At 35.5% G+C, this 22,443-nt stretch overlaps 1 protein-coding gene across 1 annotated transcript in view; it reads right to left on the reverse strand.

The window, feature by feature from the left end:
* The window catches only part of LOC149786558 (uncharacterized), a 206,657-nt gene that overhangs the window by 126,440 nt on the left and 57,774 nt on the right, over positions 1 to 22,443 (reverse strand). The window contains exons 3-7 of the mRNA XM_089977064.1: positions 15,325 to 15,396; positions 14,000 to 14,125; positions 9,268 to 9,339; positions 5,074 to 5,182; positions 2,439 to 2,596 (exon numbers count right to left, since the gene is read on the reverse strand). Coding sequence (XP_089833190.1) covers positions 2,439 to 2,596; positions 5,074 to 5,182; positions 9,268 to 9,339; positions 14,000 to 14,125; positions 15,325 to 15,396 — 537 coding nt within the window. The remainder of the gene's footprint in view (positions 1 to 2,438; positions 2,597 to 5,073; positions 5,183 to 9,267; positions 9,340 to 13,999; positions 14,126 to 15,324; positions 15,397 to 22,443) is intronic.

The raw sequence follows: 22,443 nt of genomic DNA on the forward strand, positions 1-22,443 counted from the left end.
CTCACATACCCACATTGTTTGAACCCGAGACTCAAACCCACACAGACAGAGGTGAGATGGCAGTGATCAGTAACAATGAGTGTTTTACACCACTCAGGCCCCATCATCTAGCCTGAAGTTGACACCAAAGTAGTGTGTTGCACTAAAGTAGCAATAAATCAGCCTCTCCTCTGCTCAAACACCAGGATTATCTCTTCTACCAAAATGGGACACCATCCACAGCAAAACAAGAGATGCAACCAGTATGGCACATCAACAGAATGGGTAGATGGTGCTGATTAAAACAATACTTATGAAAATGTACAAATAAAGAACAGCGAAAAAAACTACAGGAAGAGAAATTCTTCCAAATATATGTAAGGGCTGTTCTACTTAAACAAACATGGTACCGAGGAAAGGCACTTTTTGAAAAATAAATGCCAGGGTACTCTGGTTTCTCAGAGAGTTCATATAAAAATTATACGAAGTTCTAAATTGCATCTATGGGCGAGTACCAAGTATATTTTACAGGAACATTAAGTACTGCAAGAGAAAAGATAAAAGGTAAAGGTAAAAGGTAAAAGTTTTAAAATTGTGAAAACTTAACATTAAAATAAAGATAAAGATAAAAATATATATTTTTAAAATACAGATCTAAATTTCTTTGGTGATACACCATCATACCATTCCAAGCGTTCATGTAAAAAAAAAAAAAACCTAACAAACCTAAATGACACAATATAGCCATGTTTTTTTTAAAATTTAACAATTTAACAATGGTATGATGTTGATAAAGTAATTTGGAATTCAAAGCCTAGAGAATGCAATGGAAAAAAGCACTCATTCTGAGGTATGACAGACTGATCTGCTGTACCAAGACATGCAGTGAATAGTAGTAAACAGTTCAGTTCAATTTGTTCCCCTCCACATGCCCAATATTATCTGCAACTAAGCCAATCTACCCCATCAAACCATATGCTCCAATATTTTCTGCAACTAGGCCAATCTACCCATGTGTCCGAATATTGACAGCAACTAGGTCAATCTACCCATATGTCCCAATATTGACAGCAACAAAGTCAATCTACCCATATGTCCCAATATTGACAGCAACTAGGTCAATCTACCCATATGTCCCAATATTGACAGCAGCTAGGTCAATCTACCCATATGTCCCAATATTGTCTGCAACTAGGTCAATCTACCCATATGTCCCAATATTGTCTGCAACTAGGTCAATCTACCCATATGTCCCAATATTGTCTGCAACTAGGTCAATCTAACCATGTCCCAATATTGTCAGCAACTAGGTAAATCTACCCATATGTCCCAATATTTTCTGCAACTAGGTCAATCTAACCACATGTCCCAATATTGTCTGCAACTAGGTCAATCTACCCATATGTCCCAATATTGTCTGCAACTAGGTCAATCTAACCATGTCCCAATATTGTCAGCAACTAGGTAAATTTACCCATATGTCCCAATATTGTCTGCAACTAGGTCAATCTAACCACATGTCCCAATATTGTCTGCAACTAGGTCAATCTACCCATATGTCCCAATATTGTCTGCAACTAGATCAATCGATCCATATGTCCTAACATTGTCTGCAACTAAGCCAATCCAAAAAAATGTTTGTGTCTGCTTGAAAGAAACTTAAAATAATTTTGGCAACAATTATTTGTGACATAGTTACAAATATAAGACACTGTCATTGAGTCTACTATAAACAACATTTGTGCTTGTAAAACAATCATACCGCACAATGCAGACATGGCAGACCAAAACAGCAAAAAGTCCAGAAGAATTAAAAACTGTAACAAAAATTAAAAGTTGCAATAATGGCATGAAAATGTAATCAGGTCATCTATATATACAAAGGAACATGCATTTTCTTATCTCCCATTCTGGAGAGTTAGAGACATTTTCTAAACTGCTCAAGAAGTTCAAAATGTATATTGTTTACAAATTAAAACTTGCTGGAATGAACTGAAAATCCAACCAGGTCATGTGCATACAAATATAATGTAATTTCTTTGTCCACCTGAAGTGGTTTGCACTTAATTATGTTCACACTTTTTTGTCCAAACAAAAGTCCAAATCCAAAAGGTTAAAATTAAAATGTAAGAATGAAAATGTGCAGTAATGACCTGAAAATCTAATCTGGCTTCAATTAAACCAATACAAGTCTAAAGTTAAGTCTAGACATCAGACATCACCTTTAAAACACACATAAATTTCAGGCCTGGTCATCTATCCAGGACCATGATAAAGTATGTTCTAAATTTAATATCTCCAAGTCCAATAGGTTTATGTTATCATGCCAATACAGATTTGAGAATGACATGGATGGACAGCAGCAAAGCAAGATACCTCCTTTCTGCTATTGCAATGTAGGCATACAAACAAAATGCCCTTAATGCCTGGGATATGATTTCTGTTAAGCAGGGGCATACCTTTAGGGCAGTCAAATTGTCGGCAAGAACAGCCTTGTGTATGGCAGTCAGTCCTTGTTTGGTGCGAAAGTCCAGATGGGCCCCTCCACTCACAAGGCTTATAATGATCTCACGACTTTTCTGGGGGTCAAGAGCTGTTACCAGTGTCAAGGGTGTCTCTGTGAAAAAATCCAAATAAAATGTCAGTATACAAACTGCTAATTAGTCACATCTATAAACTACAAGAAACTGGCTTTTAACTCATTCGGCCCTGGAGGTTTTTGTTGTTTTCACCTGAAATGCGAGTAGGAAAGACATTTTGGGGGGCTATTTCTGAATACATCATAACACATCGGCTTTCAACAGATTTTCCATGAGACTAATGCCTAGTTGTATTAGTAACCTCATTTTCCATTGGTTATTTTGCTTGCACATGAGTAGATGTAATTTTGGATTTTTAACGTAGCTTTAACAATTTTTCAGTCATATCGCTACAATGTCTGCAATGTGGCAGTTTATAGTGATGTCTAGCACTGGGGCATCATGCCGCAGACATGTAGCATGATGTCCCACCCAGTCACATTATCCTGACAACGGGCCGACCAGTCCTAACACTAATTTCTTAATGCTGAGTGCCAAGCGAGGCAGCTGTTAGTACCATTTTTTGTAAGTCATTGGTATGACTCAACCGAGGATCTAACCCACGACCTCCCACATCCGAAGCGGATGCTCAAACCACTAGGCCACCAGAACGGTCACATGAGTAGAAAGGTAAAGTTGGAGTTCTTTTCTTTTTTTCTGCTTAATGGACCCATCATTTTCGTCTGGATACCACTCTTTAATCCAAATGCCCACCTTATTCTAGTTTTTGCAAAGATTCACCTGTCTGTGTGCAGTTCAGACCAGTCTGCTATAGACCTGAGGCCAAAAGGTGTAAAATCCAGACACAAAATCGTATTTCGAATACGAGCGAATTTTGGGTTAAAAAAATTACCTTGATGCTGCAGAGCTCGGAAATAGGGTACAGTCTCATCATGCCTACAGGCAGGATTGAGGCCAAATGAGTTAAGACCATATGACCTACATAAACCACTAAAATATACAAACTTATAAATAAATAGCACTTTTTGTATTTCACATCTATGCAAACTGTTTGTTATACGGTGGAAACCACAAAAGAAGGCAGGTTAAATACATAAATTACTTATCATAGAAAATGGAGTTTGCATAGTTTACACTTTTCTACAAATCTAGCAATGGATGAAATCAGCTTTACCTTTCAGGTAAAAATCTCACCCACTATCCAAGCATTTGCACTAAGCAATTTATGTGCAACTCATAATAAACAAGTTACCTACTTAGGTGGGTAACTCATCGAAGTCCCAGCCTTTCAATTTCTTACAGAAACAACAAACTGGTTCAAATAAAACAAAAAAGAAAAGAAATCAAGGGAGTGACATGTCTAAAATTCTCCTCCTGTACATGACCTGGTCACTGAAGCATGAAAGTTAATTGTAACCTTCTCCATCTCAATGAATTAAACACCTAAAGATGACAATGAAATTTCAAGACTTGTAAATACTACTGTCTCTACAATACTCAGGTAATGCCTAAACCTTCAAATAAATTCTTCTTAAAAATGATAACAAAATTTGCATGCAAATGTAAAAAAGTCTGCTTCCAAAAGGAAAACTGTAGAGGGGTAAGAGAAAAATTATATGTACATAGTTTCTTAAAATTACACAATGGAAACTAGCATGGTTTGTTCTGTGAATATCCTTTTCAAAAAAGTAAATTCTACAAATGGCACATGATATGCCCATCTTGTGACCTTTACCCAACTAACGACCTGGATAAAATTTGATCGAATTATCTGTAGGGGTTAAAAATAGACAGCCTGAATAATGTCTTGATGATATAAGCTTACACCAAAGCTCAACATTTTTTATAATCAGAAATACTTCTACAGTATTTACAGTCAGTTGTAGGACTCTACTTGGCATTGAATAAGCATCAAATCTGTGACTCGATCAACGGAATGTCAACAGGAAAAACAAAGTGGGTGCTGCTTTTATAAGCCAAGGGCTTAAGAGCCCTCAAGGACTGGCAGAAAACTTTTAAAAATATCACTAGAGTCAGATTCAGCTTACAAAAAAAGAGGCAAATATAAATCAATTTTTTTTATTGTACCGAACACAGTGTTTATACAAAACACAAAATGTAACACAAATACACACTGTTTGGACAAGTATGAATATGGAAGCAATACACTTACCAGTAAGCATCCATGATAAACAACAATGATAGTCACATCACTTTGTGGTGGGTAACATTTAATTCTGCATTTTCAAATTACTAAAATCCAAATATTGTGCAATGAAGATCACAATAAAATGGATAAACACGGTGCACACTATATAATATGAATTTCTGAAAGGAAAAGGATGCAAAAAAATTTAATAATATTTTAAATGACAGCATTTTGTACATATTTCAAACACTGACAGTTTCTACTACTAGATTTATAAAATTATTTGTACATTGTGCACATAAGATGATCCATACTCTGCATGAATCAAATTTTCGGTAAAAACCCATCAAGTAATAAGCTATAAAATATGGAATCATGTTAAATAAAGAAGTAAAACAATCTAACCTCCAGTGCCTGATTCCTGGAAGTTGGGGTCAATTCCCTTGTTGGTCATCTTGTTTATCTTGGATGTATTACCATTCCGCACATTCTCCATAAAATGCTTGAGATTACTCTGGAAACACAGCAAAAATAATAATAATAATAATAAGAAGAAGAAGAAGAAGAAGAAGAAGAAGAATAAAAACAATAATAATAATAACTCCACCCTCATCATCTTCTCTAATGAGTTAACTTTATTCTGACCTACAGTGCTGCAAGTCTAAATGTCATCTTAATTTTATGAATCAAATGATTTAACTCTCATTCATTAATGTTAATTCCTGGTCACCTTTTATCAGTTTCTCAAAAAAGCTAAAGATATCAACAACAAACACATAAATCAAGTCACAGTGACAAAGTTTTAACATTTTTTCATAATTTACAAATATACCATGAAACATCAACACCATTTTCATTTTGACCAACTACACGCCATTAGAAAACCTAGTGCAACCCCCATTTGATATGATCATCACTTCAGGTGAACTAGTGACAGATTTTCCAACGTGTGCAAGCCATATTTGAGGTCAGACTGATACAGTTATCATTCAGGATCAACTAGATATCATAATAAATCTTCTGGTTGTAGCCCGATGTTGATATGACTTTCCATTTAGGAAGCGTAGCAATAACAAGATTTTCAATATGGCTGTCACGGTGGACATACCAGATGTCACACTGGCACTATTTTCAATTATTGTGGTCACTCTTGTTTGAACATCCCCCTAACCAGTGACCATCATTTTTTTATGGCCAGATTCCTTTGGCACCAAGAAGTTTGTGTTTAAAAGTACCAATTTATGATATCCATACCTCCAAGAATGCCTGCATATTAATGCAACTATGTCAAAACATACACCTCTCTATCAATAACTTGCACCCTGATAACTCGCGAACCCGCTTATAATGTGGGGTCAGGCGTGGATCTCATTTTTTAAACTAGAAAATACCCCCAAAATTGATTCCTATTTGTTGAACTTGAAGAAAATTGCGATCAAAATTGGGAATGGAAATTTTGATGCATCGCTCGTTTTATCCTCGAAAACGGTAGATAGGACCTGGAAATTTTAATCAAAACCATGAAATATCAAATTTAAAAATAGGTCATACAATTGTTTACATTTTCTTTCCAAATGACATTCCTTTAATGATATGTAAGAAAATTTTGATCAATGAAAATGTCACTCACGCCCAGTGGAGGCAGTACTTTGATAAATAAATACAAATTAAATAATTGAAATTTGTGTTCTAGTTCTATCTTTTAGTTCCTTTTAAGTGTAATCATCATAAATTCAATGTGTCCTCTTGCAGTTAAACGTAAAATGGGTCAATCTACCATAACAGCTATGTCCGTGTTTCTCTCAGAACCAAATTAAGTGTTGACCATGTTTTGATAACTTACTTCTGGAAGTATTTGTTGTACTGTTGCACTGAATTAAAAGCTGGCCTCCTTTGTATTATCAGGTTGATTATGTCTTTTGAATCAAATAAAGAAGGTAGAAAAAAGTAAAGTTAAAAGGCATGAAAATCCTACAAACTTAAAATCTAGCGGACCCAGTCATATGTCGGGTGATCTCACTTCATTTTATTAATCGAACACATATAAATGTTATTGTGTATGTAACATAAAATAACTTAAATTAATTGACTCTTTCATAACTGTGATCAAAGATAACAAGGCAGCCAAGCAAAATGAATACTTCGTAAAATAAAGAGCTTGATTTCACAGATACAGACCATTGTGGGCAAGTGAGTTACAGAGAATTCTTGAATTGGCACTTAGAGATATCCTCAAGGATGAAAGAAGTTTCATTATTAATTCCAATGAAATCACGACATCAGTACTGTACTAATTGAGCAATACAAAAATTTAGTTTCAACATAGATGACTGTCTCACGAAATAAATGTTGCATGTTTTTGAAAAAAAGGAATCTTGTTTGGTGGTGTATCAACAGCTAGTCTAGTTCCCTGCCCTGTGGACTCCCGATTTGGCAAGATAATAGCAAACACCACTAAGGGAACCAGACTCATCAAGAAAACAAAAAGCAGTGACGTAACACACAGCTTTATTCCCTTGTACATATGACGGATGTTGAAGCCAGTTGGAATGATCTTTCATATGTTGGACATTTTGAAAATAAATGCTATTTAAACAGAATAACAAACAACTTAATTAGAAAAAAGCGCGTTATCAACGTGATTGTAAAATGAGGATCAAGTCAATAAACAGCCCAGTTCCCTAACGCCGCTCCCCCCCCACCGTTTTCTTGATGCCCAAGCAATTTTTGGAGGTCCCTCTGTAACTTGCACCTTGTTTATAGTGTGGTCTATGTTTGTGACCCCATTGTGCGCAAGTTATCGAGGTAGAGGTGTACCTCCCACTAGTCCTTTTTAATAAAAACTATGGTAATCCATTCAGGAGGACCAGTGACAAGATTTTCAACATGGCCATTGTGCTGGCCATAATGGATGCCCAAGTGTAACCATTTTCATTTAGGTAGACCTGATTTTTCATTCAGAAGGAGATGCAATAACAAGATTTTTTGCTGCCATGGCAGCAAAACTGGACATCAGATCAGCACCATTTCATTGATAAACTAGAAATGATATGATCATCCATTCAGGATAAGTAAAGATAACTAAATTTTCAAGATGGATGCTGTAGTAGCCATATTAGACATCTGAGTGGTACCATTTTTAGGACAAACTAGAATTTAGGATGAATGTATGTGTAAAGTTTCATGGCAACCCTCCAAGTAGTTTAGGTGGAGTAGTGAATAACAAACTTGTGCTGACAAATGAACATCAGACAACAGGCCATCTTTTATGATCTTCTGGTTTATGACCAGAACATCAGACAATGGGCCATCTCTTAGGCTCTTCTGGTTTATGACCAGAACATCAGACAATGGGCCATCTCTTAGGCTCTTCTGGTTTATGACCAGAACATCAGACAATGGGCCATCTCTTATGCTCTTCTGGTTTATGACCAGAACATCAGACAATGGGCCATTTCCTAGGCTCTTCTGGTTTATGACCAGAACATCAGACAATGGGCCATCTCTTATGCTCTTCTGGTTTATGACCAGAACATCAGACAATGGGCCATCTCTTATGCTCTTCTGGTTTATGACCACTAGAACTAATGACAATGATTTGCAAAAAACAAACTCAGAAAGATAGACATTTACAAATAAAATATAAATAAAAGTATTACAAGATTTAAATACAAGATTAAAGATGTTAATATTCTGTAAAATGTATGAACATAATAAAATAAAAAGTTAACAAATAAAAAATTCTAAAATTATAATTTTAAACAGACAACATTCCCTCTCACATGAAACAAATTCTGTCTTGCAGGATAACAGCTGACCACTTGAAAAGAATGTGTTCCACTGTCAATCTACTATTACAGGGCATGCACTCTGAGTTAGAGATAGACTCCTTCATAATCATTAATACAAAGTTTCAGGCTAAAACTTAAGCTTATTACATTTTATGATATCCAGACAATGCTCAAGCTATGCTACCCAGAAAGGCCTCAAGCTATGATATCCAGAAAAGGCCTCAAGCAATGATACCCAGACAAGGCCTCAAGCAATGATATCCAGACAAGGCCTCAAGCTGTGATATCCTGACCATGACTGAATACAGCCCAAGTTTTATGTGTAAAAACTGTTCTGATTTTATGCCAATCTGTAAATTAAGACAATCTGGATAAATGAATTATCATTTTTTGATCACTAAAGAACATTTATTCAACAGACACTGATAATATTGTGACCAAAGAATTTCATCTTCCATGTTGTCAATTCTTGTTAATTAATGGTAGCATGTTGACCTGCCATACAAGAAAAATGTGTTTGAATCCCATTAAGATGTTACATCTCATAACAAATAACATGCAAAACCAAAACAGTTAACAGCTCAAAAATACCAAAAGAAATTTGCTACAGTTCTGTTCTATCCTTTAGCTAACCAACAAGTTTGAGCTCAAAAATAAAATTTGCATCTTCCGCATAAATAATGGATATATTTCATCTCATGGGTGAAAATACGGATAAAATATACCATTACTGACTCAATACAATCATCTATCCCCTAAGAAAATCTTAGGCCCCGATTTGAACTTTAATAGCACAATTGGATTTTACCTTTGTATGAAGCTGTCGTAACTTCCTGGGGTTCAGGTGTATCAGTTTATATACACGTCTCTTGTGTTTGAACTGAAAGTAAAGGCAGAGAAGATTGTTTAAAAACTTACGACACAAAAAGTTTTTAATTTCCTCATAATGGATACTGCAATGTCAAGTTACTATATTTATCTTATGTTATGTCCTTGTTGGCAAAGTTTAACTATTTCAAGGAGATTTCAAAGACTTTCATCGAATAATATTCTTATTGAAATTTAACTTTCTCAGTAAGCTACTTTGCTTGTCACTGTGTATATAAGCAAAAAACTAGAAGAAAAATACAACTGCAGTACCACAGCAAAAGAGATGACACTCCAAATGGTAACTATTGTGTCATATGCCTTTTAATCCACTCAAGTTCATCCCATTTTACTTGTTAACTATGAAAAGATGCAGATAAAAAGTACAGTTGTTGTTGTCGTGAGGTTTAATGCCATTTTTCAGCACACGATAGGCTATGCATGGCGGCCAGTATTAATGGTGGAGGAAGAACCCAGGAAAACCCCGGGAAGAACCACCTACCCACGAGAAGCTACTGGCAAGCTTTCTCACATATCCACATTGGCCGAATCCTGGACTCGAACCCATGCAGACAGAGGTGAGATGGCAGTGATCCGTAACGAAGAGCACTTTAGACCACTCGGCCACTAAAAAGTAGTGTGACCCCACTATAGCATGCTCTGTTATAACATAAATTCGGATTTAACACAGTCATGGTATGGCTCCCAAAATTTCATATACATGTATTTTTCTCGTACACGAAAAAATCTTTCTTAAAAAAAACCCCAAAAAGTTTATCATTTTGGGAAAGAGATCACATATGAATAATACAATATGATCATGGCGTGGCTCCTGAAATTTTATATGCATTTTTCTTGTACACGAAAAAGTAGTTTTTTTCTTCTTAAAAGTACAAAAAATAACGTGTAAAAAGTTTATTCTGGGATTGCGTAGGGCATTCTCCAATGTCACAAACTTGGATTTTTTTTTCCATTATTGGCAGCAAAATATACCATCTGGCAATTTCTTCATTGGCGACATTGTTCGCTATTTAAACTTGTATATACAGCCATTGGTTTGGAGAGGAGAATATAAAAGGCCCCATGAAAGGAAGCTGGAAACTGGATACAAAATGCACTGAAATTTATCTAATATTACATAAACAAATTCTTTGTCCATATTGACAAACCATCTAAACAGTGCATTGTTATATCGTAATCTGCTTATCTTGACATCTAGCATGAGTACTGTATATAGTGAGATATCTGCTTTTTTTGCTGTTGACATTTCTGGTAACGGAGATCAACAGGACAAGGCATTATCTCATAATCTATCTTTCATCGGATTTTCGGCCACTCACTAGTAATTAATATATTTACATTTGTATGCAGATGGTAAGTAAAATCCCATTTCTTTTCACTCAGAATTAAATCCTTCAGGACACTCACATTTTCTGTAATAATCCCTGTCATCAGACCCTTTGTTACATTTCTGACACATACGGGAAAGGCAGCATCATGCTGCTACCACAAATATATCAACAACAAAAAATCTTACTCATTGGTTTATTCTATAGGCAGTGAGGAACAGTAACTAGAATAGACCAAACGATGGCCAATTCCTTTTTAAAAATGTACCCAGATAAAATAGTTTGCTGAAATTTCAAAGGAAACAGATTACCTCTGAAGCACTGACTGTTATGAAAAATGTATTCAGCAAATGGAAAAAAATCAGTCTCAATCATGCAATACAATTATTTGATGTTGCTGCCACAATAAGAAATGGGCATTTATTTGGTTCTCCAAAGCTGTCCTTTAGCAGTGACTTCAATAATGCATGCACCCTTCAAAGAAAGCCGATACAATCTTGAATAAAAACAAAGAACTTTTCTTCAAAGGAAGTCAGTACCAAATAAAAGTAATGGAATCTGATGGATTTTTGCATTTTCCAACATGACTGGAGCATGTTAACTGTGCATGAAAGTTTCCTTTTGGCAGGGAAAAAGTGTATGCTTACGAACGCTACCAATGGTAGCCTAAAATGCAAACTAACTTATACCAACTTGGGATGTACTGAAAAGTAAATGTGCTTCGTCATTTGTTACATGATTGTGCTATGTTTTTCCACTGAATTCAGACCAGTATGACCTGTGACAATATTATTGAATATTTTAAATCTGTTTGTGCGCATATTTTTGATGGAATCACTTGTATTGTGTATTCATTGTATATGATGAGTTTCACAGGTGAGTACACGGTGTTGATACTCTATTCACGCTGTACATCAGGCATGTATATATAAACAGTATTCACATAATTTCATTTAAAACAATATTTTTTGGCACCAAAAATTCAACTCTGTATATTTTATTCTAATAAAATCTTAGAAAACAATTTATTGTTGGACCCTGAAAAAATTATTAGACTTCAGAATGATTTCCACGGTGAACACTATCATAATTTAGACTTGGCCATGCTTTCGTTTCTTGAATTTAAACCACTGGCAGTTTGCACTGATGTTACACCAACCTGTTCCCTATGGCAGTTTTGTTTTGTCCAATTTTTGTGCTTTCCAGCGTTATACAGTACATACAAATACCCTACAGTTCACACGCTGATAGCTGAATTTGGGACAGCATTCATTTACCAGCTCGAGCAGAATGGCCATCACATTATGAGAAATTTTAATTTCTGTCCACCATTGAGTCAAAAATTGTTTTACAATTCAGTTGTAGGGCGTACTTGATGATGGATTCATTTGAGTTTAGTAAGCAAATGGCTCTGATTTCACTTATAAGTAATGTATACTTCCTTTATAGGTGAAATGCCTAATCTGCATATAAATTCCCAATTCTTCCCTTGTATGTCACTTATAAGTTAGCAATAAGTAAAGAAAATAGTAATTTAAAAAGCTCCTTGTAGGTAGTGAATATAAGTCACCTATAAGCCACATGTACATTTTTTTTCCATACGGGAAAATCAAAGAAGTAAAATTTGGTTAGAAATTGTTTTTCATTTTTTCAGTCAAAGTGACCCTGACCTTTGACTTGTCTGACCTCAAAATCTTTTTCCTTACTTGAAAGTGTCAACCATCCAAAGTTTTGTTTATGCTTGTGATTTAGAATTAAAGTTATTGTACCATTTTTCTCTGAGTCACAATTATCTTGCCCTTTTGACTTGTGTCAAAACTGGGCTTCTTCTGTTCCTTAGGTACAATCCCTCCACAAACTTTGGTCAAGGTAAATCCCTTTGCTTCTTCTTTCAGTCAGTCATCTTAACCTCGGATCTTTTGAAGTCAAGGACTCCCTTCTTATCCAAAGTACAAGCTATCAACAAAGTTTGGTGAGGGTACATGGTTGAGAGCTGAAATTTACAAAAACCCTTTTCCATTTTAATTGTTGACTTTCAAATCCATAGACTTCTTCTGCACCGCAAGTGCAAACTATCAGCAATCTTTTAGTACATGTAAGCTGCATGGAACTATTTTTCTTCTTTCAATAACAGTTACCTTGACCATTGACCTTTTGATCACAAAAAGGGATCAGCTTCTTCCTTACCCCAAGTGCAAGTCATACACAAAGTTTGGTCCAGGTATGTGGCACAAAAAATATTGTGTGGAAACAGAAAAGGTAACAGATGGACATACAGACAGATGATTGTACAGATGGATATCATAACATTATACACCCTGTCTTTCCATTTGTTCAATGTGTAACCATGTGTTAAATGTCTAGCCATTTATTAAATGTGTAACCATGTGTTAAATGTATATCCATTTGTTCAATGTGTAACCATGTGTTAAATGTATATCCATTTGTTCAATGTGTAACCATGTGTTAAATGTCTAGCCATTTGTTCCATGTGTAACCATGTGTTGAATGTCTATCCATTTATTCAATGTGTAACCATGTGTTGAATGTCTATCCATTTATTCAATGTGTAACCATGTATTAAATGTCTATCCATTTATTCAACGTGTAACCATGTGTTAAATGTCTATCCATTTGTTCCATGTGTAACCATGTGTTAAATGTCTAGCTATTTGTTCCATGTTTAACCATGTGTTAAATGTCTATCCATTTGTTCAATGTGTAACCATGTGCTAAATGTCTATCCATTTGTTCAATGTGTAACCGTGTTAAATGTCTATCCATTTGTTCCATGTGTAACCATGTGTTAAATGTCTAGCTATTTGTTCCATGTTTAACTATGTGTTAAATGTCTATCCATTTGTTCAATGTGTAACCATGTGCTAAATGTCTATCCATTTGTTCAATGTGTAACTGTGTTAAATGTCTATCCATTTGTTCAATGTGTAACCATGTGTTGAATGTCTATCCATTTGTTCAATGTGTAACCATGTATTAAATGTCTAGCCGTTTGTTCAATGTGTAACCAGGTGTTGAATGCCTAGCCATTTGTTTCAATGTATAACCATGTGCTAAATGTCTATCCATTTGTTTCAATATATAATCATGTGTTGAATGTCCAGCCATTTGTTTCAATGTATAATCATCTGACAAATGTTTCACTATCTGTTAAATGTGTCTTATAAATATTGAGCCATCTGCTAAATACAGATTCAACAAAAAACTAAAGTACCAGCTGATTCACAATCTATGATGGTGTGAATGATTCAAATTTGTTACAATAAGGACACAGAAGGATCAAAACATTGATTTAGACATAATTACCTCTAGGAAACCTATGGGCCCCTGAAGTGGATATTCTCTGAGAAGTCTTTCCTCATCCAGAAACTTCCCCGCTCGACCATTCATTGGTGGCATGTAAAGGCCATAGTTCAGGGAGTCTCTCAGGTTCTATAAATAAAGTACGTCTCTGACTGCTACATACTGACACATATCAAGAAATTCAAAATAAACAAAGTTATTGTCAGACCTGTGACACTTGTTACCCACCAATACATTTCCTTTTCCAAACACGATATTTACCTTGGAGACTTTCGTTCATTTGAAATATTTAATATATCTAAGTGTGCCTATGTGTGACCATCCATTGATAGCACTGATACATATCCATATAATATACAAGAAATCCTGTTTCTAATATTCTGACCTATAAAATATAAATATTTAATGACCATGACACAATTTACTCCAATATGGCTTATTAAAATAAATTTTTACACAATCCTTTACCACTGCAAAAATGACCTGAACAAGGGTTAAAAAAATCACAAAAAGGTTTTAAAAAATCAAATTTACTTCTGATGCATAAGTGAAAGATTTCATCACAATATCTATATTGTTACACAAGTAACTTCCGAGTAAATAAATCTGATTCAAGCTGTTGCTATTAAATCATTGGATAAATCCTATTGTAAGATACGGTATCAATTCTGAACGTGTTTCAATGGCCATATATTGACAATGACAAGCCCCTGCTTGTTGATAAACCAATCTAACTTTTATAAAAATGAGTCAACATTTCTGGCAAGGAAGACCATGTCCAATGATAAATCCATGACCACGATCTCACCACTATTTATCTGGAGTTTATCTTGGAAAAAATACTGTCATAGTTACCAAATATGACAACATATTAAAGCAATTGTCATATAAACATATTTATTTATATTTCAATGTATTCATTAATTTGAAGAATATTAATTTTATGGTTTAGCTATACATTTCATAGATCGTACAGATGGGTAAAAATAAAGTTGTAGGGGGAGGATTTCTTTGCATTCATGGCTTGGAGTAGTCACATAATCCATGAAATTTGGTGCCCTACAAACAAAAGTTGCCATATATACTCACTTGTAAGTTCAGTCCAGCTGCAAACAATACAAACCCAAATCTACTGTTGCATAATGTTCCATCAGATCAGGGTCTATGCTTATTGTTCTATTAATTACATTAATGTATAGACCCAGATCTGCAGACATACTTTGTGACAGCAGATCTGGGTCTGTGCAGTTTGCAGCTGGACTCAACTTATAAGCAAGTAGAGACAGTAACAGTAAATGAGACCAGACATATTTTCATGACTGTACTACCTTGGAGAAGGAGGAAAGAATTCTTTGTTTTGCCTGCCATACTGACTCATCCAGCTCAAACTGTAAACATTTCTGAAAATAGAAAATAAAATAATAAACTATATACATTTAATGTCTCACTTGAAATGAATGTAGCTGTTTCCATGGTAATATATTTTTAAATTTTATTATTCAAAATAGTACACAAAACCTCATGCTATATTGCTATATAGTATATGAATTGAATGTACTGGGTGATTTCTTTTTTTCTTCCCCATTACAACCAACCAATGAATTTCCATGAAAATGTAAAGTGCAACAAGGAGTTTACTTACGAACAAAAATTCTCCTATGCCATAGAAAAATCACATGCAGAAACTTGTTACTGCCTTGTTATTCACCAAAACCTTGACTCTATACCTTGAAATTTACAACTACCCTTTATTCTGATCATATATCTGATTCCTTATTAGATATTCTTATGCAGTCGAGTGCATACAAGGTTGAACAGGACCACATTATTTTCACCTTTTTATTCTTTCAATTACACATGGACAACAATAATAACACATACAATCACCATTCTGAAATGCTAAACGTTATCATTTTCATAATACGTGTATCAGTTAGACCAATATCAAGTCAAAATCTTAAGGGGGCAAGAAAAATGTCCAGATAAAAGGGAGTTTTGTTTGCCGGTTTGGATAATACCGAATTTGTTTGTTACAGGGGGAGATACAGTTGGTTAAAAAAAACTGATACAGTAATCTCATTGAGATTCAGACGGACAAAGTCCTACTGTAAAGACTTACCAACACAACTTGTTACCATAAAAATCATTGGATAAACTAAGGTGATTGTCTGAGAAATGATTAAATTAGTGACTCATTTATAAACTGTTCCTCTGCAGTACACAAAATGGACAAATAAATAAGAATTCAATAAATTGGATATTTGACTTCCGAATTTTGATGTAATTGCATTTTTGGGGTAACCTTAATGGGGTGTTTTTGTAAAATGAACAAAACAAAAAAACCTGATAAGTCGTCAAAATGTTAATTAATTCAGAATGTGTCATATGGCTCAGTAAATATTTCAAAACATACATTCAATACTATGTGTATCTGGCTCCATTTGAGTGTGTTCTCACATGGATCAATTACTATCATTTCAATGTGCACTTTATATCTGAAACTCAAACCTACATCACAGTCTATATTGATTTATTACATCATACTACAACATACACATGGTTTGACATTGGTCTAAATGTTTGAAATTGACTTGTGCACAATCTGATGATTTACAAATTTCTTTGTATATTTTTAGCAAATTTGCAATACTGAAAAACACTGCTTATATATCTGAATCTCTGCCTTTGTCTTGTCCCCAAAAAAGAAACTGTCAGAAAATGGACACTGGATAACCAGACTAGCCCGCCTGTATCAAATAATTGCAAAACTGACTAGTCATCTTAAATTGTCATTTCTTGCAGACATTTATCTACAACAAGACAAGGAAAAAAACAAAACATGTTTCCCTGTTTGTTGATCTAGGTATGGCTTGACACCAATGTGATCCCATTAAACATTACTAAAAACAGGTGATATATTCCTGAAGTCAGGATTAATAGCATGGGTATGAAGCTGAAGACACACTGTGGGAAACTGTAGCCACGATGTTAATGAAATGAAAATGCTATCAAAGTGGAACAGTAACTGTGCTTCTGTAATTTATGACAGGCCACAACATGAACACACCTAAACACAAGCGAAGTTTCCATTTATCTTCAAAATGTTTATAAGTTGAGTATTTAACAGCCCTCAGTTTCGTTTATATTCTGTGATAGAGCATAAACACCTCAGCTGGTAATCTTACAATATAAACTTCCAAATATTTAATTACGGAGATGTTCTATCACTCATGATGATTCCCAAGTGCAAATATCTCAGTGTAACAAGTACACCATATCAACAGATGGCCATTCCACAGACAAAATTGTTTCACACCTGTAATTTTGTTTTATTCCTCAAGACATATTGACAGACTTTAGCAAGAGATGTACTCACTGACCAATGTGCCCCACTTGAGCCCGAAAACTGACCTAAAATGGAAAACAATTATGTGACTGCCAATGAACAGGTACATGCTCATTTAGTAAACACCGCTGTTATGAAGCATAAAATCATCCAATAATACTAGAAGATTCAGACACAGGTATCTGGATGATAGGGTGTACTTCATCTGTAAATTGTTATTGTTTAACACCATTTTTATGGGGTTTAACACCATTTTTCAGCAAAAGATAGGCTTTACATGGACGCCACCAGAACTCAGATGGAGTAAAAAACCTGGAAAAACACCATTAAGAACCACACACGCACAAGAAGCTACTCACAAGCTTTCTCAAGTACCTATATTAACCATGCCTGAGACTCAAAACAATGTGGACAGATGTGAGAAGGCAGTTATTTGGAACGGTGAGCACTTTTGACACACTGTCACTCAGGTCTCTGCATCCATAAATAAAGCATAATAAACTCTCTTAATAGTCCAACTATGCTGAACAAATCTTTTGGTTATTGCTTGTTTTCTCTGATCCAAATTTATTATTTTTCTCTTAAATCATTAACCCCATGTGCCATGTTGTTCTCTACTTCCAAGCTCTGCACCATTAACATCATGAAGATACACCAAAGTGGTTGGTATCACAGAAGAGCAGACAGATGTAGTTCTACAATAACAAAAGACTTTTTACTCACATTACAAAATACATCCGGGTTAACCTTATTTTTTTAGGTTTAGAAACCAGGGTTTGTGTCCAGATTTTAGACTTTTTGGTTTGAGATCTAAAGCAGAATGGTTCATACTGCAAAAGGATTGATGAGCCTTTGCAAAAAATAGGACAAGTTTGAGATCTGGTGGGAAAAGGAGTCAGGACACAAAAAATTTGAGTGAAAATAGCAAAATGAGTGCCTGCAAAAAACCAAAATAAGCCAAATGTTCACCTTCTGCACATGCACAGGCAAAATGTCCAATTAAAAACATTTTTTATTCACTTACGTGTCCAGTAAAGAAAACTATTTCAGAAACAGATGTGTCTGTATGCAGTAAGATAAAAGCTACAAAAGCATTTCCTACCCCTGCCCATTTCAAGCAAAAATTAAAAGAACTGACAAGGAAAATGGGTTTTAAAAATAGTTTCAGCTAGTAAGTGAAGATTTTAAAGAAATAATGGGTGGGGGTAGAATTGTTCTTAAGTAGCCAGGTGCTTTGGCAGATTTAGGCAGTTACAATTAACCATCTACTTGTGCCTAAGGAACTGTCTGTCAAATGTTTTTAAAATGAGCTGTTCATTGCAACAACCCAAATTATGACCATTGAAAATACATAATTCATATTCAGTCATGTTTGATGCTGAGTTTCATCTTATCAAGTCCTCAACAGAAAGTTAATGGAGTAGGATAAATTTGGTTTGTTTGTTGCTGGTATCAATTTTCTTTGGATTTTATCAGGGCCTGCACTCTACCACACAGCAGTTACAAATTTCAGGTAAGTGTCCACCTGCGAGATTTTTAAACTTTCACACCCCCAGAGGCAAGTGTCCACCTGCGAGATTTTTAAACTTTCACACCCCAGAGGCAAGTGCCCACCTGCAATTTTTTTAAAACTTTCACACCCCCAGAGGCAAGTGTCCACCTGCGAGATTTTTAAACTTTCACACCCCAGAGGCAAGTGCCCACCTGCAAGATTTTTAAACTTTCACACCCCCAGAGGTAAGTGTCCACCTGCGAGATTTTTAAACTTTCACACCCCCAGAGGCAAGTGTCCACCTGCGAGATTTTTAAACTTTCACACCCCAGAGGCAAGTGCCCACCTGCAAGATTTTTAAACTTTCACACCCCAGAGGCAAGTGTCCACCTGCGAGATTTTTAAACTTTCACACCCCAGAGGCAAGTGTCCACCTGCGAGATTTTTAAACTTTCACACCCCAGAGGCAAGTGCCCACCTGCAAGATTTTTAAACTTTCACAAACCCACCCCAGGTAAGTGTCCACCTCCAAGATTTTTAAACTTTCACAAACCCACCCCAGGTAAGTGTCCACCTCCAAGATTTTTAAACTTTCACACACCCACCCCAGGTAAGTGTCCACCTCCAAGATTTTTAAACTTTCACACCCCAGAGGCAAGTGTCCACCTGCAAGATTTTTAAACTTTCACACACAAACCCAGAGGTAAGTGTCCACCTCCAAGATTTTTAAACTTTCACACCCCCAGAGGCAAGTGTCCACCTCCAAGAGTTTTAAACTTTCACACCCCCAGAGGCAAGTGTCCACCTGCAAGATTTTTAAACTTTCACACACACACCCAGAGGTAAGTGTCCACCTCCAAGAGTTTTAAACTTTCACACCCTCAGAGGCAAGTGTCCACCTCCAAGATTTTTAAACATCTTAAGTCCAAGAATTAGCTTTCACACTTTCTTTATATTTTGCTCCATGGCCATAGAGTGCTTCAACAATACCGGCAAATCTATTAAATATATTTTTGTAAGAACATAATGACCTAATCATTGCATGGTTTAATAATGAGCAACTTAATTCCAATGTCTAAGAAGCCAAGTTAGCAACTAGTAATTTGGACCATTTGTTTGACATGTTTGGCAAATACAGCTGTTTTGGAATATCAGATCATAAGCAGTAAAGATAAGACTTGTATGTCTAACAGCGACTATCATACGGATATTTAAGGAACTTCAAGCTTTCTGCAATGAAGATTTGAAGAAGGATTATGCATCATAGAGGCAGTTAATCCCCATTTCAGGTCAAGAGATAAAAAAAAGGTAAATATATGTTCCAAAACTTTTATTTAAAGCTAACTATGTATTAGCTTTATGTTGACCTGGGATATAGTATGAGCTATGCATGGAAGCCACATTGTTTGGCTTCCAGATACTGATGTATTCTGGTCTCAGGCTATGTTGAATGTATGGCGCCAGTCCTTTACAACTTGATACACGAGTTACTGCATAATCACCTTTATTTGTCAAGTACCAAGTTTGCTGCTGCTTTAAATGATGACTTAAAGCAGCCACCAAATCCATTCCTATCTGAGTGATATAAAAATGAGAAAAATGTATTTGTTACTGATGCCATTCCTATCAGAGGGATATAAGTAAAAACAAATCTATGTTTACCCAAGGTCAACTTTCCCTGTTTCTCATTGCCAACCCTAGCACTTTCTAACCAATGGTAAAAAAAATACACAAATAATTCACATAACATGTTTTTTTTTTAAAAGACCTGCCTTTTGTAACCCTAACTTAAAACCAGTTCAATAGGAAACACACTCTATTCATTTCCTAATATAATAATTATAAAATGTATCTGGAACCTGAATGCCATTCCTTTCAGAGAGGTATAATATAACAATGATAAAATGTATTTGGCACTTGAATCCCATTCCTTTCAGAGAGGTATAATATAACAATGATAAAATGTATTTGGCACCTGAATCCCATTCCTTTCAGAGAGGTATAATATAACAATGATAAAATGTATTTGGCACCTGAATCCCATTCCTTTCAGAGAGATATAACATAACAATGATAAAATGTATTTGGCACCTGAATCCCATTCCTTTCACAGGTATAATATAACAATGATAAAATGTATTTGGCACCTGAATCCCATTCCTTTCAGAGAGGTATAATATAACAATGATAAAATGTATCTGGAACCTGAATGCCATTCCTTTCACAGGTATAATATAACAATGATAAAATGTATTTGGCACCTGAATGCCATTCCTTTCACAGGTATAATATAACAATGATAAAATGTATCTGGAACCTGAATGCCATTCCTTTCACAGGTATAATATAAGAATGGTAAAATGTATTTACCACCAATCCCATTCCTTTCAGAGAAATATAATATAACAGTGATAAAAAATATATTTGGCACCTGAATGCCATTCTTATCAGAGAGATATAGTATATGTTTGTGTGTGATTTGGATTTTTAGCATAGCTTTAACAATTTTTCAGCCATATCACTACGATGTCTGCAGTGTAGTTTATTGTGATGTCTAGCACTGGGACATAATGCTGCAGACATGTAGCATGATGTCCCACCCAGTCATATTATCCTGACACCAGGCCAACCAGTCCTTACACTAACCTCTTAATGCTGAGCACCAAGCAAGGCAGATGTAATTACCATTTTTATAAGTCTTTGCAATGACTTGGCCGGGGATCGAACCCAAGTCCTCCCGTATCCAAGGTGGAAGTTCTAACCACTAGGCCACCGGAGCAGTAAAGAGATATAGTATAACAATGATAACACTGGACAACAAATTTTTACAAAAGTCATGTTACTGAAATAAAATTAGTCAATTCTTATCAATTTTTATGTGCTGAACACGAATATGACAGTCAAATTGCAAAATTGGCTCTAGTTTTTTTGTAATCTGCAAGAAATTAATGTTTACATAACGAAATGCATTCCAATAGTAAAAGGTCAACTGTAATAGCCTACCTATAAAAAATCAAGTCATTGACTACATCTTAGATTTCTTCGCCTGTCTCTTGTACAGCTGTTCGGGAGCATCTCTGAGGAGTGTCCAGCAGTAGTCAGCCAGCATTGTAGTGGACCATTTTCCCTGGTATCTTTGTTCCATTGTTGCGATATCTTGATGAAAACGTTCGCCGTGTTCATCACTAACAATACCACAGTTGCTAGGAAAGAAATCCAAATGGGAATGAAGGAAGTGAATCTTTAGAGACATATTGCAGCCAAGTTTCTTATACTTCATCAACATGTCTTCTACTAGTTCCTTATAGTTTTCTGCCCTAACATTTCCGAGGAAGTTTGTAGAAACTAGGCGAAAAGCATTCCATGCTTGTTTCGCGTCACCTTCCAGCAAGTTGTTGAACTGGTCATCTTTGAAAAGCTCTCGAATCTGAGGACCCACAAAAACTCCCTCTTTAATCTTTGCTTCGCTGAGTCGAGGGAATTTTTCATGCAGGTATCGGAATGCTGGCAAAGTCCGGTCAATGGCTTTCACGAAGTTCTTCATCAAGCCTAGTTTGATGTGAAGGGGTGGTAGCAAGATTTTCTGAGCCTCAACCAGAGCTGGGTGTT

This window comes from Sinohyriopsis cumingii, chromosome 12 (assembly GCF_028554795.1).
Source record: "Sinohyriopsis cumingii isolate HCF-2022 chromosome 12, ASM2855479v2, whole genome shotgun sequence".
NCBI lineage: Eukaryota > Metazoa > Mollusca > Bivalvia > Unionida > Unionidae > Sinohyriopsis > Sinohyriopsis cumingii.